The sequence below is a fragment of the Carassius auratus genome, chromosome 16, assembly GCF_003368295.1.
Source record: "Carassius auratus strain Wakin chromosome 16, ASM336829v1, whole genome shotgun sequence".
In the NCBI taxonomy this organism is placed as follows: domain Eukaryota; kingdom Metazoa; phylum Chordata; class Actinopteri; order Cypriniformes; family Cyprinidae; genus Carassius; species Carassius auratus.
In genome coordinates, this window is record NC_039258.1 from 6,738,422 (window position 1) to 6,759,896 (window position 21,475).

The following is a 21,475-nucleotide window of genomic DNA, read 5'->3' on the forward strand; positions in this document are numbered from 1 at the left end:
CGATTCCTGTGGGATGCAGCAGGTGTGTGTGTGTGTGTGTGTGTCTGTTTGAAGGAGGCATAGGCAGAGGGCTTGGGGGGGGGGGTGTAAAAGCAACTGACAAGACAGAGAGAGAGAATAGGAAGAGAGAGATTGGAGAGGGCAGCCTGCAACTCTAGCAGTTGCTGTGTGATTTGTGGGGTGTAGCGTGCGCCTCGGTGTCAGACCCAAAGACAGAGGGATGATGGATGATTTCATCTATACCTCTCTCTCTCTCTCTCTTCTCAGTACTAAAAGACTCCTGGCCAACTCAGTTTTGTTGGTACCTTTACACTGTCTTAACCCGGTGGAACATGATAAAGTGGCAAGTGATAATGTCTTCCATGTAAATCTGAGTTGTTACTACTAACCAGCTGCGACCGTGACAAGCAGTGTTTTTTTTTTTTTTTTTTTTTTTTTGGTGACTCGGTTTCTATTCCTGAAGCATTTATCTAGCCTCATGCACACCAAAAACTCATTGGTGTCACGGAATTTAATTGAATTTGACTGAATAAAAATATTCATTAAAAAAAAATTACAGAACCCAAACTTTTAAATGTCAAACATAGCATTTTTGTTGCCAGCATAGTGAAACAAATTACAGATTGATGCTTGAGGAAACAGTTTATTAAAAATTAAAATACAGTCATTGGTTACTAATTAAACACATAAGACTTTTTTTCCTTGAAAAACAAAAGAAATTCAGAAGACCGTACTCAATAAATTGAGTTGAAGTCAAGATTGACTCAGACAATCAAACAATGCTTCAAAAAGACTCAAAAGAATGATTCAATCACAAATTGCATTATATATTACCATGCCCCTTACTAACAGGCCAAGGAGAATAAAGACTTAAAGGGATGGTTCATCTAAAAGGCATCATATTTTAAGTCTTATAGAGCCATGTTGTTATGTTGGAAAAAACTATTCAGTTTAAAGGAATAGTTATAGTTAAAGGAAAATGTGGTCATCAATTATTCACCCTCATGCCATTCCAAATCTGTGTGGAGTTCCTTTCTTATGTTGAACATAAAAGAAGATAGACAGTTGATGGTACCTATTGACTTCCATAGTATTTCCTTCCTTACTATGGAAGTCAATAGGGAACAAGATCTGTTTGGTTCCTCAAAATTCTTTAAGATATCGTCTTTTGTGTTCAACATAAGAAAGAAACTTTTACTGGTTTGAAACGACATGAGGGTGAGTAAATGATGACAAAATTTTCCTTTAACTATAACTATTCCTTTAAATGTAATTGTTTTTTCCAACATAACAACATGGCTCTGTAAGAAAAATTTTAAATATGATGCTTTTATGGTGCTTTATATAGTGGTCCCCATCCACTATATAGGGGAAGAAAAAAAAGTGTGAACATTCTTTAAAACTTCTCCTTTTGTGTTCCATGAAAGGCATACAAGTTTGGGGCAACACAAGTGAGAGTAAATTGACTGAAATTTCACTTTTGAGTAACATATCTCTTTAAAAATACATTTTGAAAAAATTAAACAAGAAATGAAAGGCAGAGAGTGAGAATAAAGTGATATTGTGCTCGCTAAAGTCAGGAATATTGCTACAGTCTTAGCCAGCCATCTGATAATGCATTCAGCCTTGAACAGGAGCCATGCATGTATTGATATCCAGGTTTAAAGCTCAAAAATAGCGCCTCATCGATTTTCTCTCCCTCCCCTCCTCTTTTCCATCTTTCTGTCTCTCTCTGTACTTACAGTACTATGTAGTAAGTGGATCACACGAGCCTGTGGAATAACTGTGTTTTGCACGAGTGGCTCCTCTCGAAACTTGCTCTGAACTGAAGATTAACTCAAACAGGTGTAGCGTTATTAAAAAATCACATATATAAGAGATCTAATTTGCTGTATACTTTTACAGAAAGAAAAAAAAAACGTTACACACCTGCATCACACCTATTTATCTTTTTACACAAATTGTCTGTTGAAATGTTTTTGTGCACGTAAAAAAAAAAAAATTACCTCCTTGTTTGTTTCTTAAAGGGATAGTTCACCCTAAAATAAAAGCTCTTTCATCATTTACTCTTACCCTGATGTTTTTCCAAACCCGTATGACTTTCATAAAGCGCTTGCTATCACTTGCTCTGTCGTTCTCCTCTTGTCTCCATCTGTGTTTGCTGGTGTGTTGTCCTGATCCAGCTTACTCAGGCTTTCCTAACAGGCCACGACGGGGCCATCAGGCCTGCATGCTCTCATAATTACACAGGCTCTTAGGCAACTTGCTGATGCTGGGGTAGATAATGATGACGACCGTGTAATGCTGTGACCCCTCCATCACGCACGAGCTCCCAGTCATGGGACGTCCAGTGCTCCTTTCCTTTCTGCTGATCTTTTCTACACGCCCAGCTCAAGCCTGTGGGCTCTGTCAGATCTTGGAGAGCGTTTCAGGCAATTTGGCCGGTATCCTGATCTTGACCTTTTTTTTCTGCCTCCCTTCTTCTCTCCGTCTCACCCTATTCATGAGTAAAGTGGCCTGAGGGAAGTCTTAATGGTGTGGGTTTGGGAATCAAGGCACGGATGTGGTGCCATAACACTACACACACACACACACACACACACACACACACACACACATGCATTCATTCTGGAACGTTTTAGCTGATGGTAATTGAAGGTAAAGAGAGAAAGTTTTAGATACAGGCACATATTTCTTATTTACTGTGACACAAAAAAGAAGCACTACTCTACACGAAACTGAAAAATAACCAATTGCAAGGGGAATGGGTGTATGTAGCAAGGGGTCAAGGTCTGGCTGGTTAGTTTGGCCCTGTGTTCCCCTGCTGGTAGATGTCATAACTACACAATCTTGCTCCTAAAAGCAAGTTTTTTTTTCAAGTTGATGGCTGTTCAAAAGCAGCTTTGTATTGTGACGATATAAATATAGAAGCAACTTATATGTAAGCAATTTTTCAGTATAGTATAGTTTCACCAGTTCTATATTTGTTTCAAAAGGCTTTTGAAAACATGAAATGGTCTGTCTATTTTCCTGCCTGCTGCCTTTGACATCACAATTCAGGATAGTTTGCTAGTGAGGGGCTTGACATTTATTTTGTTGTAAAATTATTATTATTAATTATTTTGGAGTATTTTTATTTTTAATTAATTTCCATTTATTTATTGATTTATCCTTTTGTTTAAATCCTGGAAATGACAGATTGTTGGGGAGGGTCTTGTAAGTTTGGCCACAGACTGATCAGTAAAGTGACTTGTTAAATTGCTGTGTGTGTGTGTGTGTGTTAACTGAGGCTGAAGGAAAAGTGGGCCTGTACTGAAGTACTTACAAGCCCACTGACAGTGAGACTGTGAGAGAGAGAGAGTACTTACACTCCACTGTCTGTGCTGATGGAAGGGGAGGCTAAATTATAGGGCTGTCAGCGTGTGAGAGGCCAGTCTGATGTGTGTATTTATGTGTGTGTGTGTGTGTGTGTGTGCGACATTGGGATGACCCATCAAATTTGGTTCCACTCGACTCGCTAATGCTTGTGAGACTAGGAAATCAAGCTGCCACGGAGCGATACACTCCCTGAGGATTTGTTTGCATGCAGAGTTGAATGGGGCATGTGTGTCAGCGCAGAGGCCAGAAATCACTAAGGGAGAGACCTAGTTAAAAATACGGAATAAATAAATATTTTTTTGTGTGTGTGTGTTATATTTATCTTATATATATACATTTTCTTCTTTTTTATTTTATTTATTTATTAATTATTATTATTATTATTATTATCAAAGATGCTCCATAACACCATTTGCAGCCAGATGGTGTAGTTATGACTTCTACCAGCAGGGGCCAAGCCACTATAGACAACCATATTGTTCCACAGTTTGAACCTATCTTTAATCTATTACAAAGCGCTCTGTCTGTTTACATACCACACCATCGAAATAAGATATCAGTCCCTATTTCAAGACGAATCTGCCAGTGATCTGATGATCTGGTGTGACGTTATTTTTGGATTGTATTGAGTTCAGTTCTTGCTGTGTTTGTGTTCCAGTGGTGAGGTCATACTGGAGGGGTCTCAGGTAAGGCTTTGGTGGGCTGGCGGTGAGACGTGGAGGGATCTGGAACATTCTGATGTATTAATGAGTGCTGAGCTGGTTTCTGACTGACGTCTTATGTTTGGATAGTTTGTACTTCAGACAAGGCGCTCACACGCTATGTGTGGGAGAGAGAGAGGGAGAAATTCTATAAAGGACGTGTTAATGAAGCTGTTTATTTTCTCTGGACTTACTGGCGAACATAATGGGTGCTGGCGCATAACGTTCTCTCACATTCTATGTGTGCCTCTTTCTCTCTGTCTCCTTTCTCTCTTCCCTTTTACTGTATGTGTTCTCTCACTCTTTATATTTAGTGCCGCTTGCATTGCATTGCTATTATTTTTGATCATTCTTTGTATTGGATAATTCTCAAAATATGGTGACACTCTCAATCACAAAATTATCTTTTCAATAAATGTATCTTGACAGTAGTACTAATTATTAAGGATTTTAATAAATGTTATTTAATTTTATTATCATTTTTATATATATTTAGCTTTTTATTTAATGGTTTAATGTTTAGAATTATTTTATTATTTATACTTAATAAATTTATTACAATTCAACCATTTGAAGAATCATTTATTGTGTTTTTTTTTTTTTTTTTTTTTAGAAAGAAATATATTAAACTCACCAAAGCTGCATTTTTTAATCCAAAAATAAATTTATTATTTAAAAAAAATCTTTCAATTTAAATACCTGTTTTCTCTTTGAATCATTTTTAAAATGCAATTTATTCCTGTGATGGAAAAATCCCATAGACTTAAACCCTAGTAACTGCATAGCAAAACCCAATCAACACTGGTGTCAAGTACAAATGAAAAGCACTCATATTTTCCACTAATAATGTAAATGGGTCATTTATTGTCTCTCGCATCCTTCCAAAACCACGTCATATTCTAAAACTACTCCATTTCCAGTTTTCTGCTTTTCATTTCCACAAAACTCACTCAGTATTTCCTTTCCTCTTCCCATAACCCTTGAATAAGCATGGACCTGTTTATTTTTCTCTGCAGGGATGCAGCAGTCATCTTAGTGTACGGAAGGTTTTTATATTCAGCTGTAGTCTTTAGAGAGAATAGCAGTGGTTAATGTGGTGGAGGGCAATATGAATACCCCACACTCTCTGCGTTGTGGCCTGCTCTGCAGAGCTGAACACTAAGTCAGATGAATGGCTTTTACAACGCTCATAAACATGCAAACATGATGCCAGTAACCTCGCATACAGGAAATGCTACAGGCCCTCATGATTCCTCCAGTGTCTCATCATGCCAGCATGTGCATTTAAATCTTTGTCATGTTTTTTAACAAGAGGAAAGAACACTGAGTCCTGAACGTGAGCTGACCTCTTAAATAATTCACATGTCCTCATATATACATATATATGTGAGTTGCACAGTTAATCAAGTAAAAAATGATGGTTATGTCTGCAGTGATTTGATATTCAGTGAGCTCGTGCTGAACTGCAGGTCTTATGATACTGTGTAAACTTGCATTGACAGCTTTATTGATCATGGCAATGTGGGAGCATTCTATTATTGACGTTTTGCTCGCTTTCGGTGTATAATTTATTCAAAATCTGATAACAGGTTTTTTTTTTTTTTTATTCTGCTAAGAGGGCCAGGGAGAAGTTGCCTCTATAGGCACTGTCTGGATTTACTGATGCGTAAAACAGCAAAACATTCACTCAAAAACATGTGAATGTTTTGCCTACGTAGAAAATCAGGCGTGCTTCATGCAATCATGAATTAAGTTTTTAGTTCTATTAATCAAAATTACAATTAAATCAAATTGCATTATCAAAAGAATTATTGTATATATTATGTTCATAATCCTGCAGCCCTATTTATTTTTTATAAAAATTATTATGTCAGCATATAAAGAAAGCAAATGAATGCACATGATCAGTGTCACACATTTTCTTGTTTGATTAGTGACCTAGCAATAGTGCAAAATCTTTTAAATTATTCACATTCATTTTGCACTCGTATAACATGTTTATGCCCTGTTTGGCCCAGTTTTGCCCTTTGACCCATGACTCACAATCAATCATGGTTATGTGGCTGACATTAGATCCATGTGGAAAATGATTCAGGTTCTCTCTCACACACGTACACATGCACACGTGTGCACCTGGTAACCGGGTCTCCAAGCGCAGGTGTGGTAAAGGGATCAGGTGTTTTGGAAAACCGCTTCAGTATGTGTTAGCGGTTGAGGTGTGAAAATAATATCTTCAGTGGAGCTGCTATAAAGGTCGGAACTTGTTGCTTATGGCTTAACAGAGTGAAAATTATTCATATTTTTACACTTACTTGCATGTGAAAGGATTATTCACATGTTTGCATTTTCGCGTCATGCATTGCATATCAATCGCGTGAAAATATGTTCTTGTTTAATACAAGTCAGACGCTGACTGAATAAACAATTGACTTTCATCACAATACGAAGTGACAGTGTAATTAGCATCAGATTACCTGCATTTGGCTTCCATTGGCTCAGTTTTTGAGTGTGACATCAACATGTGAACAGCTTGACCATCAGTCAAAGAGCCGTGTGCCAAAGTGAACACCAAATCGGATGCCCAGTTCTCAACAGATCAATAAATCTAAAGCTAATCTCATCAGTAAAATAAGGTGACATGCCCAGCGGGTCTTCAAACTGCGGCAAGTTCGCAGAGCCTCTGTCATTTCATACCAGTGCTATCTGGAGAATTCCCCAAACCGAATTTTCTAAACCGCATTATATTTTGATTTATTCATGCTTTGTTCGTCCTCCATGGTGTTGTGATTGATTTAGCCCTGTTCTGACACAAACAAAGCCAGGCCCAGATAATCGCGTTTACACAAGATAGAATTCTAATGAGGGGGAGAAATGATCTTTCAGTGAAATCTATCTGATCTGGGGCGTTCTCTAATAGCTCTGTCTGCCTCTGACCCGTGAGAGGACAGCAGTCAGCCCCACGGTGGGCTAGTGATTTCAGCGGAGAGCCCATTAGGAAGCAATATTGCATGTATTTTTTTCCTTCTTCTTCTTTATCAAGCGTTCATTAGGGCTGCTGGGATGAGTCATCCATATCCAAATCAGACAGATTTGATTTCATACGCACACACACGGGCAGAAGCGCAAGCAAATGCTTTTCCATTACCTGAAATGAGGGAAACATTTTCCTGCGTTTCAACCAGCAAACACAGGGAAGTGGGTTATCTGCGTGTGCTGTCTGTATGTATCATACGATAAATAACTGCTAGATAAGCATCTTTTTTCAGCTAAGTTCTGTGTACCACCTGCTTTCCACGAGTCCCAATAGTTAATTGCGGCAGGCAAATAGTGCTGACTTTAGTGAATAAATCTATTACGAGCCTAATTTTTACAGTGCATCTGAAGTCTCAAAAACCCTAAGACGTTTGCAAAAAACGTTTACATGCACATGAGACACTTTAACGTGAGCACAGAAAAACTAGATATAAATAAACCCAAAATGGTAAAATGCAAGTTTTCCCTCTTAAATTAATAAAAAGTGTCAATGAGACATTTGCAAAAGATCTATGTTACTAATGGATGTCTGTTCATCAAAGGATTCTGATAAAAAGTTTTAACAAAGTTATTATGCAGCTGTTTTCAATGTTGATGATAAGAAGAAACTTTTCTTCAGCACCAAATCAAAATATTAAAATGCTCTCTGGAGGATCATGTGACATTGAAGACATCACAGAAATAAATTCCATTTAAAATATATTCAAATAAAAAAAAACATATTTAACACTAGTACTGTTTTTACTGTATTTTTGATCAAATAAATGCACCCTTAGTGAGCACAAAATACTCAAAAACATATTAAAATAAAATATTACAAATGTATAAAAAAAATATTTGTAATAATATATACCATAATAAATAATTGTTTTATCATCAAATTAAATTATTACTTTCAAACAAGATTCTGTCAAGTGAACATTCAGTTTGTCTGTCTACAGTATCTTTCCGTTGAGATATAATTCACATAGAAAGTGTTAATGGTAAAAAATTATATAATTGAAATATATAATTCAGCTATATACTGATGCAGACTGTCCATGCTTAAACTGGATTGCAAGTGGTTACTTTTACAAAAGTGGTGCAACTGTTTAGTGAATTCACCTCACAGAGAGACAACTTAATGTTATTTTCTGTTTTCATGCGGCGAGTACATTTCTTCTAAATGAAACATGAACTTCAACCTTTAAACGAGCATGCGGTGAACCGGCTCGTGACCTTGCATTCTGCAGTGTTTTATTAGAGAACCGAGACAATAGTCTGTCTCCCTCTCTCTCCAGTGACCTGCTCTCAGGACGGGCTGTGCAGAGCAGCACTCACCAAACCAAAGTCAGACAGGCCCATTAAAAGGCAGGAAGTGGGGAGGCTAAGCTGATTATGCAATGTTTGTATTCTACTCAGAGCGTGTCTCTCTCGCGCTGTCTGTCTCCCTGAATTGTCTCTTTCCTCCTGTTCTCTTTCCACTGAGGGGAGATGTCAAACAGGCCAGTGATATTTACCCGCTTTAGCCCAAACAAACAAACCAGTGCTCAGAGTAAACTGCTCTCCCAGCACTGATCCAAGATCAGGGCATCACACCGGGAAGCGCTTGTTGCACATTTGATCTGTTGTCATTACTGTTAGTATTAGCATGAAGGTTAAAAAGAATGCATGCATTACAATTGTAATCTGTTAGAAAATACTGCAGCCTGTTAGGTGTTTTTTTTGGGGGGGGGGGGGGTTGTTTGTTTGTTTGTTTGTTTTTTCATACAGTAAGGCAACACGTTAATTATATTTCTAATATTACAAAATATTTCTATTTTAAATAAATACTGTTCATAAATGTCATTTTAAAACACATGAATGCAGTAAATCGTATTTTTTATTGTATTTTGACCAAATAAATGCAGCTTTGGTGAGCGTAAGAGACTTTATAGAAGCATTACAAAAAATAGTTTTGACCATATGCACATAACTTCATTACCACAGTAAAAAAAGCATTAAAATTAAAAATTTTTGAAGAAATATCATCAAATTCAATGCATCATGGTGTTTTCTTACAAATTTTAACAATATTTTACTGTAACCATACATTTGTTGTCATATTTTCACCATAAATTCTAAGATCATTTTAAATTCATTACGTGTTACATAATTTTTTACAGTATTTCACAGTAAAATTGCAAGTATTGTTTTGTTACATCTAGTAAAATGTTTTCTCTTACAGTTAACCCTTTTACAAGTTTTTACTGTAGTATTTTTACATTATTATTCCTTTAAAATTGCAATTCTTTTTTTACAGTATATCATGTGACTTGAATTGATTGTTTCCTTCCATGTATGTTTTGTTTGAAAGATTATTAGAGATAGCTTTGTTTGGGTGAGCAGCGAGGAGCCAGAATTTCGTTCTGTGCTCAAACCTTCTTTTACCGTGAATGTGTGTCTCTGCCCAGAGAGCAAGATTTCTACAGGGAATTGAAATGACGTATTCGGGAGGCTTCTTAATGTAGGAGCGCTGTATTGTATTTCTGTGTGTAAAACTCCAGGATTAGGCTCGGCGCCCATGGCTTCATGGAAAGGCCGGGCTTCCCATCTCGCAAACAAACGCCCCACATGTATAATACCAGGGTTGTTGCGTTCAGTGAATTCTCATGTCTCACAGAGCGTGTGTGGGCTCACCTCACAGCAGCGCTCAACTGTGGGCTGTGTTTTTCTCGGTTTTCTCTCTATATGTATCATACAGCGGTGGCTGAATGTAAAACCAGAGTACACCGTCGTTCCTGGACCTGAAAGCCACTGTGCCAAGCTGGCAGAGTAACGGATCTGTGCAGTAGGCTGCTATTAGAGCGTGGGCGATGTGTAGACACCAGCTTTGTCAGGGTCACACGCTCCTCCTACGCACTCAGTGCACACGGTTCCAGGGCAAACAGTGCTCTTCCTGTTGGTAAACACCATTCTTTCTTTCCTCTCTGCGTGTTCTAGAACAGGGACTTCCATGTGTTGCACATGTACACATGCTGTTTTGAAGGCCGTCCGTGTCAAACCAATCTTCCAGTTAAATCATCATCTTTGAGTAAGAAAACCCTGTTTAACCCAAAATGCGGTTAGTTTTGGTGCATCTCAGCTGTAGGGGTGAATGATTTCCACGATGTGGAATCGTAATCACAAAATTCATTAATAAAAGCTTTGTCTACCACACTACATGAAAATCGTGGTGTTTTCAGCATCTGCCATCTCACTGTGAGTGAGAGTACATGAGTACTTCATTTCCAGAGCTACTCTGAGAGTTCACCTCACAAGCATTTCACCATTTCATTTGATTTGATTATCATATATATACACCCAGAAACTTAAAGGACTGCTACAACCCACCCAAAATAATAGTTTTTAACTTAAAAAAAAAAAGTAACTTAAAAATATGTTAAAAAAATATATATACTACTATTGTACATTTACATCTACATTTCCTTTCAATCATTTAGGAGACGTTTCTTGTACAGTACAATGAACTTTTTTACAAGTAATGTAAAGTAACAGTACAATAGTCATATAATATTTTGAATTATTATTTCTTTAGGAATATATTACACAGTGTACACAATATTGCAATCCATTTTTTATTTTTCAATTCAATTTTACATCCATATTTTAATTAAACCTCAAAACAGAGGTTACATAAACCTTTGTTTTGAACCAGTTTGTTTCCCAAAAAATGGAAAGGGTTATTCATATTACACATTTTAATAGCTTAATTAACATTTTATTCATTGATTTGATTGTAATTTTTGATAACAATTTTGTATTTAATGTAAAACGCAAAATCCAGAAATTTTTTATGGAAAAACGAAAGAAAACACAACACACTGTACAGGACTATTATTTATTTATTTATTTGTTTTTTATTGTGTATTGTGTTTATTATTTTATTAGTATTGTTAAATTTGTAAAGCTTTAACTATATAAGTTATAAAACTCTACAGCTTGTTTGTATTTTGTGTTCGTTTGTCATTGGGAATGAAAGGATTGCAGGTATATGAGTGAAGTAACGAAGAAATCTGGCAACTTAAGAGACACTGATTGAGGGTGGGAGATTTGGGTGTGGCTTCAGGAATGCCTGCCGCCCACAGTGAAAACTGGAGGTCTGTGGGAGCCCAGCAGGAGTTGGCACGCCGGATGACAGCCATGGATTAGAAACACATGTCTATCTTATTGACTGCCCCCCCCCCCCCCTCCACTCCACTCCCCTCCTTCACATTCCCTCCTTGACTGAATATCTGCAGTGCCATGACCCAAAGTTAATAAACAGCTTGGAAATACATGTGGTTAGAGCTGTCTGCTTAGGTAAATGTTATGCAAACACTAAAGGACACACAATCAAAATACAATGCAATAGAATAGTTCAGTACAATACAAGTTCCATTAACATATTGTGTTTCATTAAATTAGGCTTTCATTTTTGTGTTTGTCTCTGCAAGATTTAGGAGAAGGGGAATTTGTTTTTTTTTTTAAGAGAACTCTCAAAGCAATGCAAAGTGGCCCAACAATAATCCATATATGCCCCATGAAAAAAACTAAAAAAATGAGTCAGTGAATTATGAATTTTTCCTGCAATAGTTCATGTTACATTTAAAACACATGTCATCATGTTGGGACACTTACTGTAATGGTGCTTGAAGTTCCAAGGAGACTCTGATTAAAATATTGGCGCATTGACATGCGTGCAGCATGCAGATGTTTGCGTGAGAGTGTGAGTGTTTGTGGTTTGCCCTGTGGTGGTTTAAGGAATAGCGTCATGCTTTAGCTCATGAAGTGTGATAATGCGTCAGATTGAGATACCTTAACAGCTAGTGTGTGCATATATACTTGTACATATGTTTCAGTTTGTGTTGATAGGGTTTGAAGCCAGCCTGCAAACCTCCCTTGCCAAAAATGTATCACAGTAACCATGGTTTCCACCAAAATACTACAGCTGTTTCTACAATAAACCTGTGTGTAATTTGGTATTAGACACCACAATCATCAAATTAAAGTAAGCAAAATGACAGAAACCTTCAGAAAGCATTTGGAGGGATACAGATTTTTATTTTTTTAGGGTTTTAGAGTTTTAACAGCTGGAGTAGCTGTTAACTACAATTTAGCATTTTTTGCTATGGCGTTGCTAGGATGTTGTTATACTTTTTAGATAGCTAGATATTTTGTGTGGGTTTAGTGTTGCTAAGATTTTAGCATGTTGTGGATGTTAGTATGTACTGTCTCAAGTTAAAAGAGCAGTGTAGGTCTTTTACCCTGGTTAAAATTCCATGAAAGAAACTTATGATTTGATTTCAGGTTTCATTTATGTTCATGGCATAAATTGTATTAATTACAGTTTGAAGAGTTAAACACAATAGCTTGTCTTATCTTATTGATGTAGACACATGGCAAATAAGGTTGTTGCTGGGGGTATTTGTTTTTGTGTGCGTGCAGTATGATTTCCCTGGATGCATTCCGGGCCTGAATCAAAAATCAGTCATTCTTAACAAAGGCTCAAAACTTTCCTCGCATGAGTGAGATTCAGCACTTTGAGTTCAGGGCAACCTGACTAGCAAAACAAACAGAGCTAATGCCAAGCAGAGTCTGCTCATAAAATCAGCATGGATTTTCCAGCGTGCTCCAAAAGCAGCACACAGACTCCCAACGTTATTTGGCTTCGCTGTTTTATGATGGCGCTGGTTGTTATTTTAGAGTTCGACCTAAACTGTGAGGGGGTGTAATGCAGGGCGTTTCCCACTGTCTCAGCTGAAACACACACACACACACACACACACACAGACTCATTGTTTTTGAGATAGGGCAAGGGAGAGCTGCTTGCTCGAACATTTTGAGTCTGCCGCAAAAGCTGTGATCTTTTCTGCCGCCTCGTTTTCTGTCTGTCCTTCACAATGGAGCCGCTTGTGTTGTGCTGGCGTTATCAGCGCTGGCCAGCGTGTGCGTGTGTGTATAATAGGAGGGTGATGACAAGGCTGCAGGTGTAGACCCTGCCTCCTCTGCAGGTGGAGGACAGACACTTTTACCTCACCTCACTACAGCTCAAACACAACCAGATCACAGCTGCCAAAAACTCAACACTTCTCTTCTCTTCTCTTCTCTTCTCTTCTCTTCTCTTCTCTTCTATTCTCTTCTCTTCTCTTCTCTTCTCTTCTCTTCTCTTCTACTTTAGTTTTTCTTATGCAATTTTTTATGAATAATTTATGATTTGGCAAGAGATTTTATATAATTTAGATCAAATTGGTGTTTATGAGAACAGCTTGTATTGATAAAGAACAGCTTGTTTTACACGAACAGACAGACAGACAGACAGACAGACAGACAGTCAGACAGACAGACAGACAGACAGACAGTCAGACAGACAGACAGACAGACAGACAGACAGACAGACAGACAGACAGACAGACAGACAGACAGACAGATAGATAGATAGATAGATAGATAGATAGATAGATAGATAGATAGATTTTAAATATGTTCTTTTTATGTTATTTTAAGATAATTAATAAGATGGAGTCTAATTCAAATGTCTTCTATTTTCTTGTCTCATCTTGTCTCTATTTTTCTTTCTATTTGATATATTTTTTCTTCTTTTAATTTCTTTTTTTTCTTTTCTTGTCATATTCTTCCACCTCTCTAAACAATTACTGACCTATTTATGTTTTGGCTAAAGATTTGACATTTCGAAGTCTGTCTGTGTGTGTGTGTGTGTGTGTGTGTGTGTGTGTGTGTGTGTATACACTCACCAGCCACTTTATTAGGTACACCTGTTCAACTGCTTGGTAAGACAAATTGCTAATCAGCCAATCACATGGCAACAACTCAATGCATTTAGGCATCTAGATGTGGTGATGATGACTTGCTGAAGTTCAAACCAGCATTAGAATGGGGAAGAAAGGGGATTTCAGTGACTTTGAATGTGGAATGGTTGTTGGTGCCAGGCGGCTGGTCTGTGTATTTCAAAAACTGCTGATCTACTGGGATTTTCACGCACAAACATCTCAAGGGTTTACAGAGAATGGTCTGTAAAAGAGAGAATATCCAGTGAGCAGCAGCTGTGTGGATGAAAATGCCTTGTTGATGTCAGGGGTCAGAGGAGAATTGGCAGACTGGTCATAGATGATAGAAAGGCAACAGTAACTCAAATAACTAGTCATTACAACCAAGGTATGAATAGTATACCATCTCTGAAATCACAACAGATTGAACCCTGAAGCATATGGGCTACAGCAGCAGAAGACCACACCGGGTGCAGCTCCCGTCAGCTAAGAACAGGAAACAGAGGCTACAATTCACACAGGCTCACCAAAATTGGACAACAGAATATTGGAAAAACATTGTCTGGTCTGATGAGTCTGGATTTCTGCTGTGACATTCAGAAGGTAGGGTCAGAATTTGGCATAAACAACACTTTGGGCCCCTTAGTACCAATTGAGCATTATTTAAACGCCACAGTCTACCTGAGCAATGTTGCTGACCACATCCAACCCTTTATGACTACGGTGTACCCATATTCTGATGGCTACTTCCAGCAGGATAATGCACCATGTCACAAAGCTCAAATCATCTCAGACTGGTCTCTTGAACATGACAGTTCACTTTACTCAATTGGCCTCCACAGTCACCAGATCTCAATCCAATAGAGCAGCTTTGGGATTTGGTGGAACGGGAGATTCACATCATGGATGTGCAGCCAACAAATCTGCAGCAACTGCGTGATGCTAATCATATCAATATGGACCAAAATCTCCAACACCTTGTTGGATCTATGCCATGAAGAATTAAGGCAGTTCTGATCACAAAAGTGGGTCCAACCCGGTGTTCTGTTGATTTGTGCTTCCCTGTTAGATTTTGTTACCTTCCATTATGGCTGAATGTCACTTCACTCACTTATTATTAAAACGGTGCAACAATACAATTCGACAACGAAAAATGCTGCTGATAAAATTATGACTTATTAACATCAAGACCTACCACAACCCTAAACCTACCCTTACAATAATGCAAATACAGTAATTATGTGTTATATTCACAGTTTAAGCTACCTGTAGAATGAATGCAGTTACAGGAAACCAACAAAACCTTCTACCATCTACCTATTAGATTGAGATGTGTGTGTGAGATATATATATGTAGTGTGTATGTATATGTATATGTATGTATATATGTTTGTGTGTGTGTGAGACGCTGGACCATAAAACCACCGTCTTAAGTCACTGGGGAATATTTTTAGCAATAGCCAAAAAATAAAATAAAAAAACAATTAAAACATTTTCTTTTATGCCAAAAAATCATAAAAGTAAAGATCATGTTCCATGGAAATATATTATACATTTCCTACCATATATATATATATATATATTATTATTATTTTTTATTTTATTTTTTTGCACCCTCAGATTCCAGATTTTCTGCATATATATATGTATATACTGTGTGTATACATACATGCACACAGTATATACATATTTTGCTGTTTATCTCAATTGCCTCTTTTCATCACTAGTTTTTTATTTTTATTTTCTCTCTCTCATCTTCTTTCATCAATCTTTTCACTCTGCCATCTTGGCCAGGGTTTATCTGAATAATTACGATCTCGGAATGACAGTTTTATTCTGAAATCTTTGTTTTGAAGACTTGATCCCTTGTTTGATGTCTCATTCTTAACAATCGACAAAAAAGAACAATCAACAGCTATTAAATATTCTATTCAGCTACAGAATACATAATGTTCTGTCGAGCCGTTTCAGCTGCTCGTTTTGTATTTGTTTATCTGGTTCTATGCAATATATGCGCTTATTTACGCACAAAGCCTCCTCTGCAGTCTGTGATACAACCGCTTTCTATTGTTCCACAAAGCAGCTGAAATATGGCAGTGCAGGTGAAAGCGTGCGGAAGAGAAAGTGTTCATTTTTCTCTGCCAAACTAACATACTTTCAGAGGTGACTGTAGAGTCATATCGCTGGAGGGCAGGATTACTCAGAATAGTTGTCTGGACTCCACAAAGCAAAAACTCCTCCTCCTGCATCTATCATCGCTCTCTGCCAGATCCCATCATCCAAGAAGTTTGCGCTCACTTTAAATGAGTTTTTCTGGTTGCCGAGGAAACCAAATTAAGTTTAGCTTAGCTGTGGCGTACAGGAATTTGTTCAACTGGAGAGCAAAATTTCCTGCTCCTCAAGTGCGTTCGTAGACTCCAGAGAGGTGTTCCACACCCTGCAATTCATATTGCCGTCATGACTGAGCGAGAACATTGAAGGGTTTCGCCTCAGTGCCTGTCATCCTGCTTTGCACTTTTGGAAGATAACTCTTTTGAACTCTACACTTGCCTTTCGTGTGAACTGGCCCCTCGGGGTCATAGATGAGCCTTCTCGCCTTGCGTTCCACAATTTTCTTTTTGTTTTTGTGTGTGTGTGTGTGGTAAGAGATAGTAAGTGAGATATGCACTTCAGTGCACACCAAAAACAAACAAACAATGTTAAGAAAGTTTTCAGTTGGCGCAGTCAACAGCATTTAAGTTATTTACCGTCGCAATCAAGTCATTTATTATTGAGCAAATATTAAACATGGTGCTTTGAAGACCTGCCAGGGAAATTGTTTTGATGGTGGGGGTTTGAGAGGATGCTCATGCCAAAAGTGGAGCCGATGGTCTGAGTGTCGAAGACATAATGGGAAGGGGGCGGGGGGTATGCAGGAAGTCGAGGGGAGATAGTCGAGGGGTGTTGAACTTCAAAAGGTCATTGGATATTCCTCCGCCGCTCTGTGGGCTCGGTGTGGGTGTGATACCTGCGGTGTAACATTTCCCTCTCTGTTCAATACACACTCCACTTTCTTTGCCGAGGTCATGACCTTTCCATCAATCGTACTGCGGTTGACCTATGGAAGTAACCGTCCACTCCTCCCTCTCACGCCCTGCTGGCCAGTTGACTGATCTTTTATATTCTTCTGTGTTTGTTCCCTCTCCTCCACAGCTCCGACCGAGCCGCTGCTTTGCAAGTTTGCAGACGGAGGACAGAAAAAGAGGCAGAGTCAGAGCAAGTACCCTCAAAACGGCCGACCGTGGCATCGGGAAGGAGAGGTGAGCGCGGACGACCTTAAGACCTACCAAACATCCTCGACACAGCTCTGCAAAAATTCAGAATCTATCAAATTCTATCAATCTATCTATTTATCTATATATCTATCTAATCCCATCTGTTCATAAGGTAGTTCATACCTTGGCTTTTCTAATAAAAGTTACATTTTATTCATTTCTTTACATTTCAAATATTTTTAATATTTTTAACGGTTGCACTTTATTTTACAGTACGTGTACTTACAGTTTATTTAACTAAGAAAGTTCTGGTAATGCAAGGTAACTACATGGGGTAGGGTTAGGTTTAGGGTAAGTTTCAAGGTTAGTACCTAGTTATTACATAGTTATTGTAATTACTATACATAGTATGTACATGGGAAACAGGATTGTAAAATAAAGTGCTACCATTTTAACCCTACTGTTTGCTATTCACTATTCATCTGTTCAAATTCATTTTGAATGCAACTATTGGAATTCAACCTGAATTCAGTTCCAAATGACGCAGCCTAATCTTACCTTTTCCACGCCAGCTTCTGTCCCATTTTCTCCGCACATTCCCTTTCCCAGAATACCCAACCCTGATCAAGGGAATGAGTCGGAAACAAACTCTTTGTTTCAAACATCCAATAGAAGAAAGAAGTGAAAGAAAGGGAGGCGGGAGAAAACATTTGATTGATGGAGTCATCTGGCCATGTTTAAGTTCCCAGTCTTTCGCTCAAGTCCTTTAATCTCTCTTCTCCTGTTTTTATTCCCGCAAAGCAAGTTGCCGTCTGGGTTGGCTGATGGGAAAATGGCGGCAGGGCGAACAACTGGCATTTTCTGGGCAGCCCCAGCTGCTGGCATGACACGGTGGTTCAGGGAAGCTTGCCCAGATACCGACCAGACCGTGAGCACCCATTATGAAGAGCTGGCAGCCGCCATGACTTTGGCTGCACTCTCTCATGAAGGCGTATTTCAATATGCAGCCCCAGGGGTCCACATTAACTAGATACAGTGTCCAGTCACACGTAGGTTAGGTCGATGGTTTTCCCACCAGTCTCCAGGTTTTCTCCCCCACTGAGGAAAACTTGGCGCCCGAAAAGCTGCAGTATATGAGCGTTGTTTATCTGCTTCAGTCCAATACGGGTCTATGCGGCCAGCTTTCCCCCCTTATTCACTTAGCTAGTGCGGCTCTGTCAACATGAGCTATGCTTTCTGCAGCCTTGTAAATACCAAATAACTTTGTGCTGTATCGAACCCGAGCCCGTCTGGTATTACAGCCCAGCGCTCTGAGGTAATAGATCCACAGCTACAAGTCTCGGCCATGTGCTTTTAAAGATATAAAGAGCACTTGGCCGGCCCCTATTAGATGACCCTGTTCTATTGCCAGCATTACTCAATAGACTTTATAGGATACTCGCTTCACCAGAACGATCTTTCACTCTTTGTCCTGTCTGTCTTGTATTTCAGAGTGGCATGGCGCTGACCTATGACCCCACTGCAATGCAGAACGGGTAAGAGTCATTTGTTTTTGGGGGGTAAAACAGTGAACTTACATAGATGAACTTTAGCGATGAATCCAACTTCATGCAGTGATCCCTGCTAAAAAGACAATAAAACATAAAGTACATTATATTGTGTTTTAGATGCTATTATTATTATGCTAGTCTGGTATAATAAAATATCGTGAGATTTGAGTCTTGTTAGAGGATTTTTTTTATGTTATTGAAAAAAGTCTCTTATGCTTTATTTGATCAAAAATACAATATTAGCTTTAATATTGTGAAACATTATTATAATTTAAAATAGCTATTTTTTTTATTTGTATTTATATATATAAGGTAATACTAAAGATGCATATATAGAAATACATACAAATATAAATTACAACAGTAAATATATATTATCTAAATATGTCTCTGAAGTTCCTTCTTGGTATTTAGTATCTGAAACGTTTCCTATTAATAATGTAAATATTCAGTCAACAAAAGTTACTATTTTTTGTTAATTTATCAACAAACGGGTATTGATCATGTTAATGAAGCATATGGTTTTAAAGTGTCAATTAGCCTAACCACCCAAGTTTCCCTGACTAACCAGCTGGTTCATGCAGGTTTAATCTGGTCTGTTCAGCAGTGTTAACAACATCGGAGCTGTAGAGAGTAATACTGAAGCTGTGTTGTACACTGGCACAAACTACTGTCATAATCAATCTGCATTTTGTGCTATTGTTGCACCAAAGTGTGTAAGTGTTTCGTCAGGTGCTGGTTGCAGGGCAGGAAGATGGGTGCTGGACTAAGGGAAATGAGACCCTTTCTATCTGTCCGCTCCAGTGGACGGAAGGCCCAGGGCTCTGTTTCTGATCCGGCACTCTGGGGAAACAGTCACATTCGCACCTTAGTTACCAGCTCCGGCTCCTGACTCAGCACTTGCTGTCTGCTGGAAAGAGAACGAAATAAGGAATGACAAAAATATGCAATCAGGGAAAAAGAGCTAGGTTCTGAATTGTAAATAATAGAGCAAGTAGAAAGGGCAGAGAAGGGAACAGAAATGCTTTATTTATTTCCTTTCTCCTTTCTGTCACATTAGTGTATATATATATATATATATATATATATATATATATATATATATATATATATATATATATATATAGTGAATTCATACAGTCTTCTTAATTGTTTAATGGGGCATGCCGTCTCAATGCCAACGGGCTGAAGCTAATAGCCAGCATAAATAACAGCATAGTGCTAGGCTAAAAAAAGAATTGCACACTAACTAAAGCTTTACATTTGAACCCTTCTTCAAAGATTGTGTTACCTTCTTCCTGGACATGCTCTCACTCGGGTCGTCTTGTGTGACTGTGACATAAGGGAGCCTGAGCTCTCTGGGGCAGACAGCGTTTCTCTCCCCACGCTCCATTTCTCAGCTCCCAGACAAGCCGATCAATAAAGCCTAGCAACGGAGCTTGCAGATGAAACATGTCCGCAATAGGTACACAATGATAAATAAAGTCCTGCCCAAGAACTGTAGCTATTGGAAAATGCTGTTGTTCGGCTAACACAGAGAAGTCAACAAATTAATTGTTGTGACACAAGCCTGTGCAGATTAACACACACAACCATACACATAAACACCAGACATGACAAGTGTATTGTTTTTTCCATCATTGATAATAAGAGATAATTATTCAGCATTAAATCATTATATTATTTTATTATTATATTATGATTTTTGAAGACTGGAGTCATGGCTGCCGAAAATTCAGCTTTGTGATTTATTTTAAATTCTATTTTAAAATATATTAAAACAGTAAAAATAAATTGTACAACATTACTGTTTTAAAGACATTTTTGCTAAAAAAAATAGCCTTGGTGCAAGAAAATTGTTCCTAGAACATAAAAGTATTCTTAATAAGGCTGGAGTAAGGCCTGCTGAAAATTAGTTTTTTATATTATTTCATTTTTTTATTCATAAAAAAAATATATATATATATATATATATATATATATATTTTTTTTTTTTTTTTCAAATAAAAATGGTTTATTTAAAACAACAACCAAAAATGTGTTTATTTGAATTAATTTATTATTATTATTATTTACAATATTACTGTTTTCACTGTTTTTTTATTATTAAATAAATGCCGCCTTGGCCAGCGTATAAGTTAACTATTTCAAGAACATTAAACATTCTTAATGACCCTAAAATGTGAAAGTTTGTATAAAATTATATAATTTACTTATAATTTACTAAATATTATGAGAAAATAATATATTTATATGACAGTATTAAGTGCATTAATACTATTAATGTTATATTAATTTAAAAGACTTGTATAGCACATATCACAGTGTGCTAGTGTGACTTTTATTTCTCCTCTTAAATTTTCCGCAGACCCTCTCCAAGAAAACTGGATGTTCCTGGACCCCAGTTTAAAATCCCTTGTCTTAAACAAACAGAAAAGGGTACTAATATTGTTTTGTGTATCTTGCAGGTTCTACTCCTCACCATACAGCATCTCCACAAACCGCATGATCGCCCAAACGTCAATCACTCCATTCATCGCTGCCTCTCCTGTCTCCACATATCAGGTAAGATCACAGCACATACGCAGCATTCAGAACAAACACATGCTGCAGGCAAACCAACTCCCACATTTACATTCATACAGTGGCCCTTAGAAATACTTGGACCATCAAGATGTCATATTTGAAATATGCAAGAAGGATAACACAGCTAAGCAAAAAAAAAAAAAAAAAAAAGCTGTGTTAAATTAACTGAACACTTTCTGGTTAAAAAA

General features: G+C 37.8%; 1 protein-coding gene across 4 annotated transcripts in view; it reads left to right on the top strand.

The window, feature by feature from the left end:
* The window catches only part of LOC113115940 (RNA-binding motif, single-stranded-interacting protein 3-like), a 130,908-nt gene that overhangs the window by 93,376 nt on the left and 16,057 nt on the right, over positions 1–21,475 (top strand). For all 4 annotated transcript variants that reach the window (XM_026283683.1, XM_026283684.1, XM_026283682.1 and 1 more), the window contains exons 7-9: positions 17,090–17,196; positions 18,643–18,686; positions 21,170–21,266. In XM_026283683.1, the coding sequence (XP_026139468.1) occupies positions 17,090–17,196; positions 18,643–18,686; positions 21,170–21,266 (248 nt within the window). The remainder of the gene's footprint in view (positions 1–17,089; positions 17,197–18,642; positions 18,687–21,169; positions 21,267–21,475) is intronic.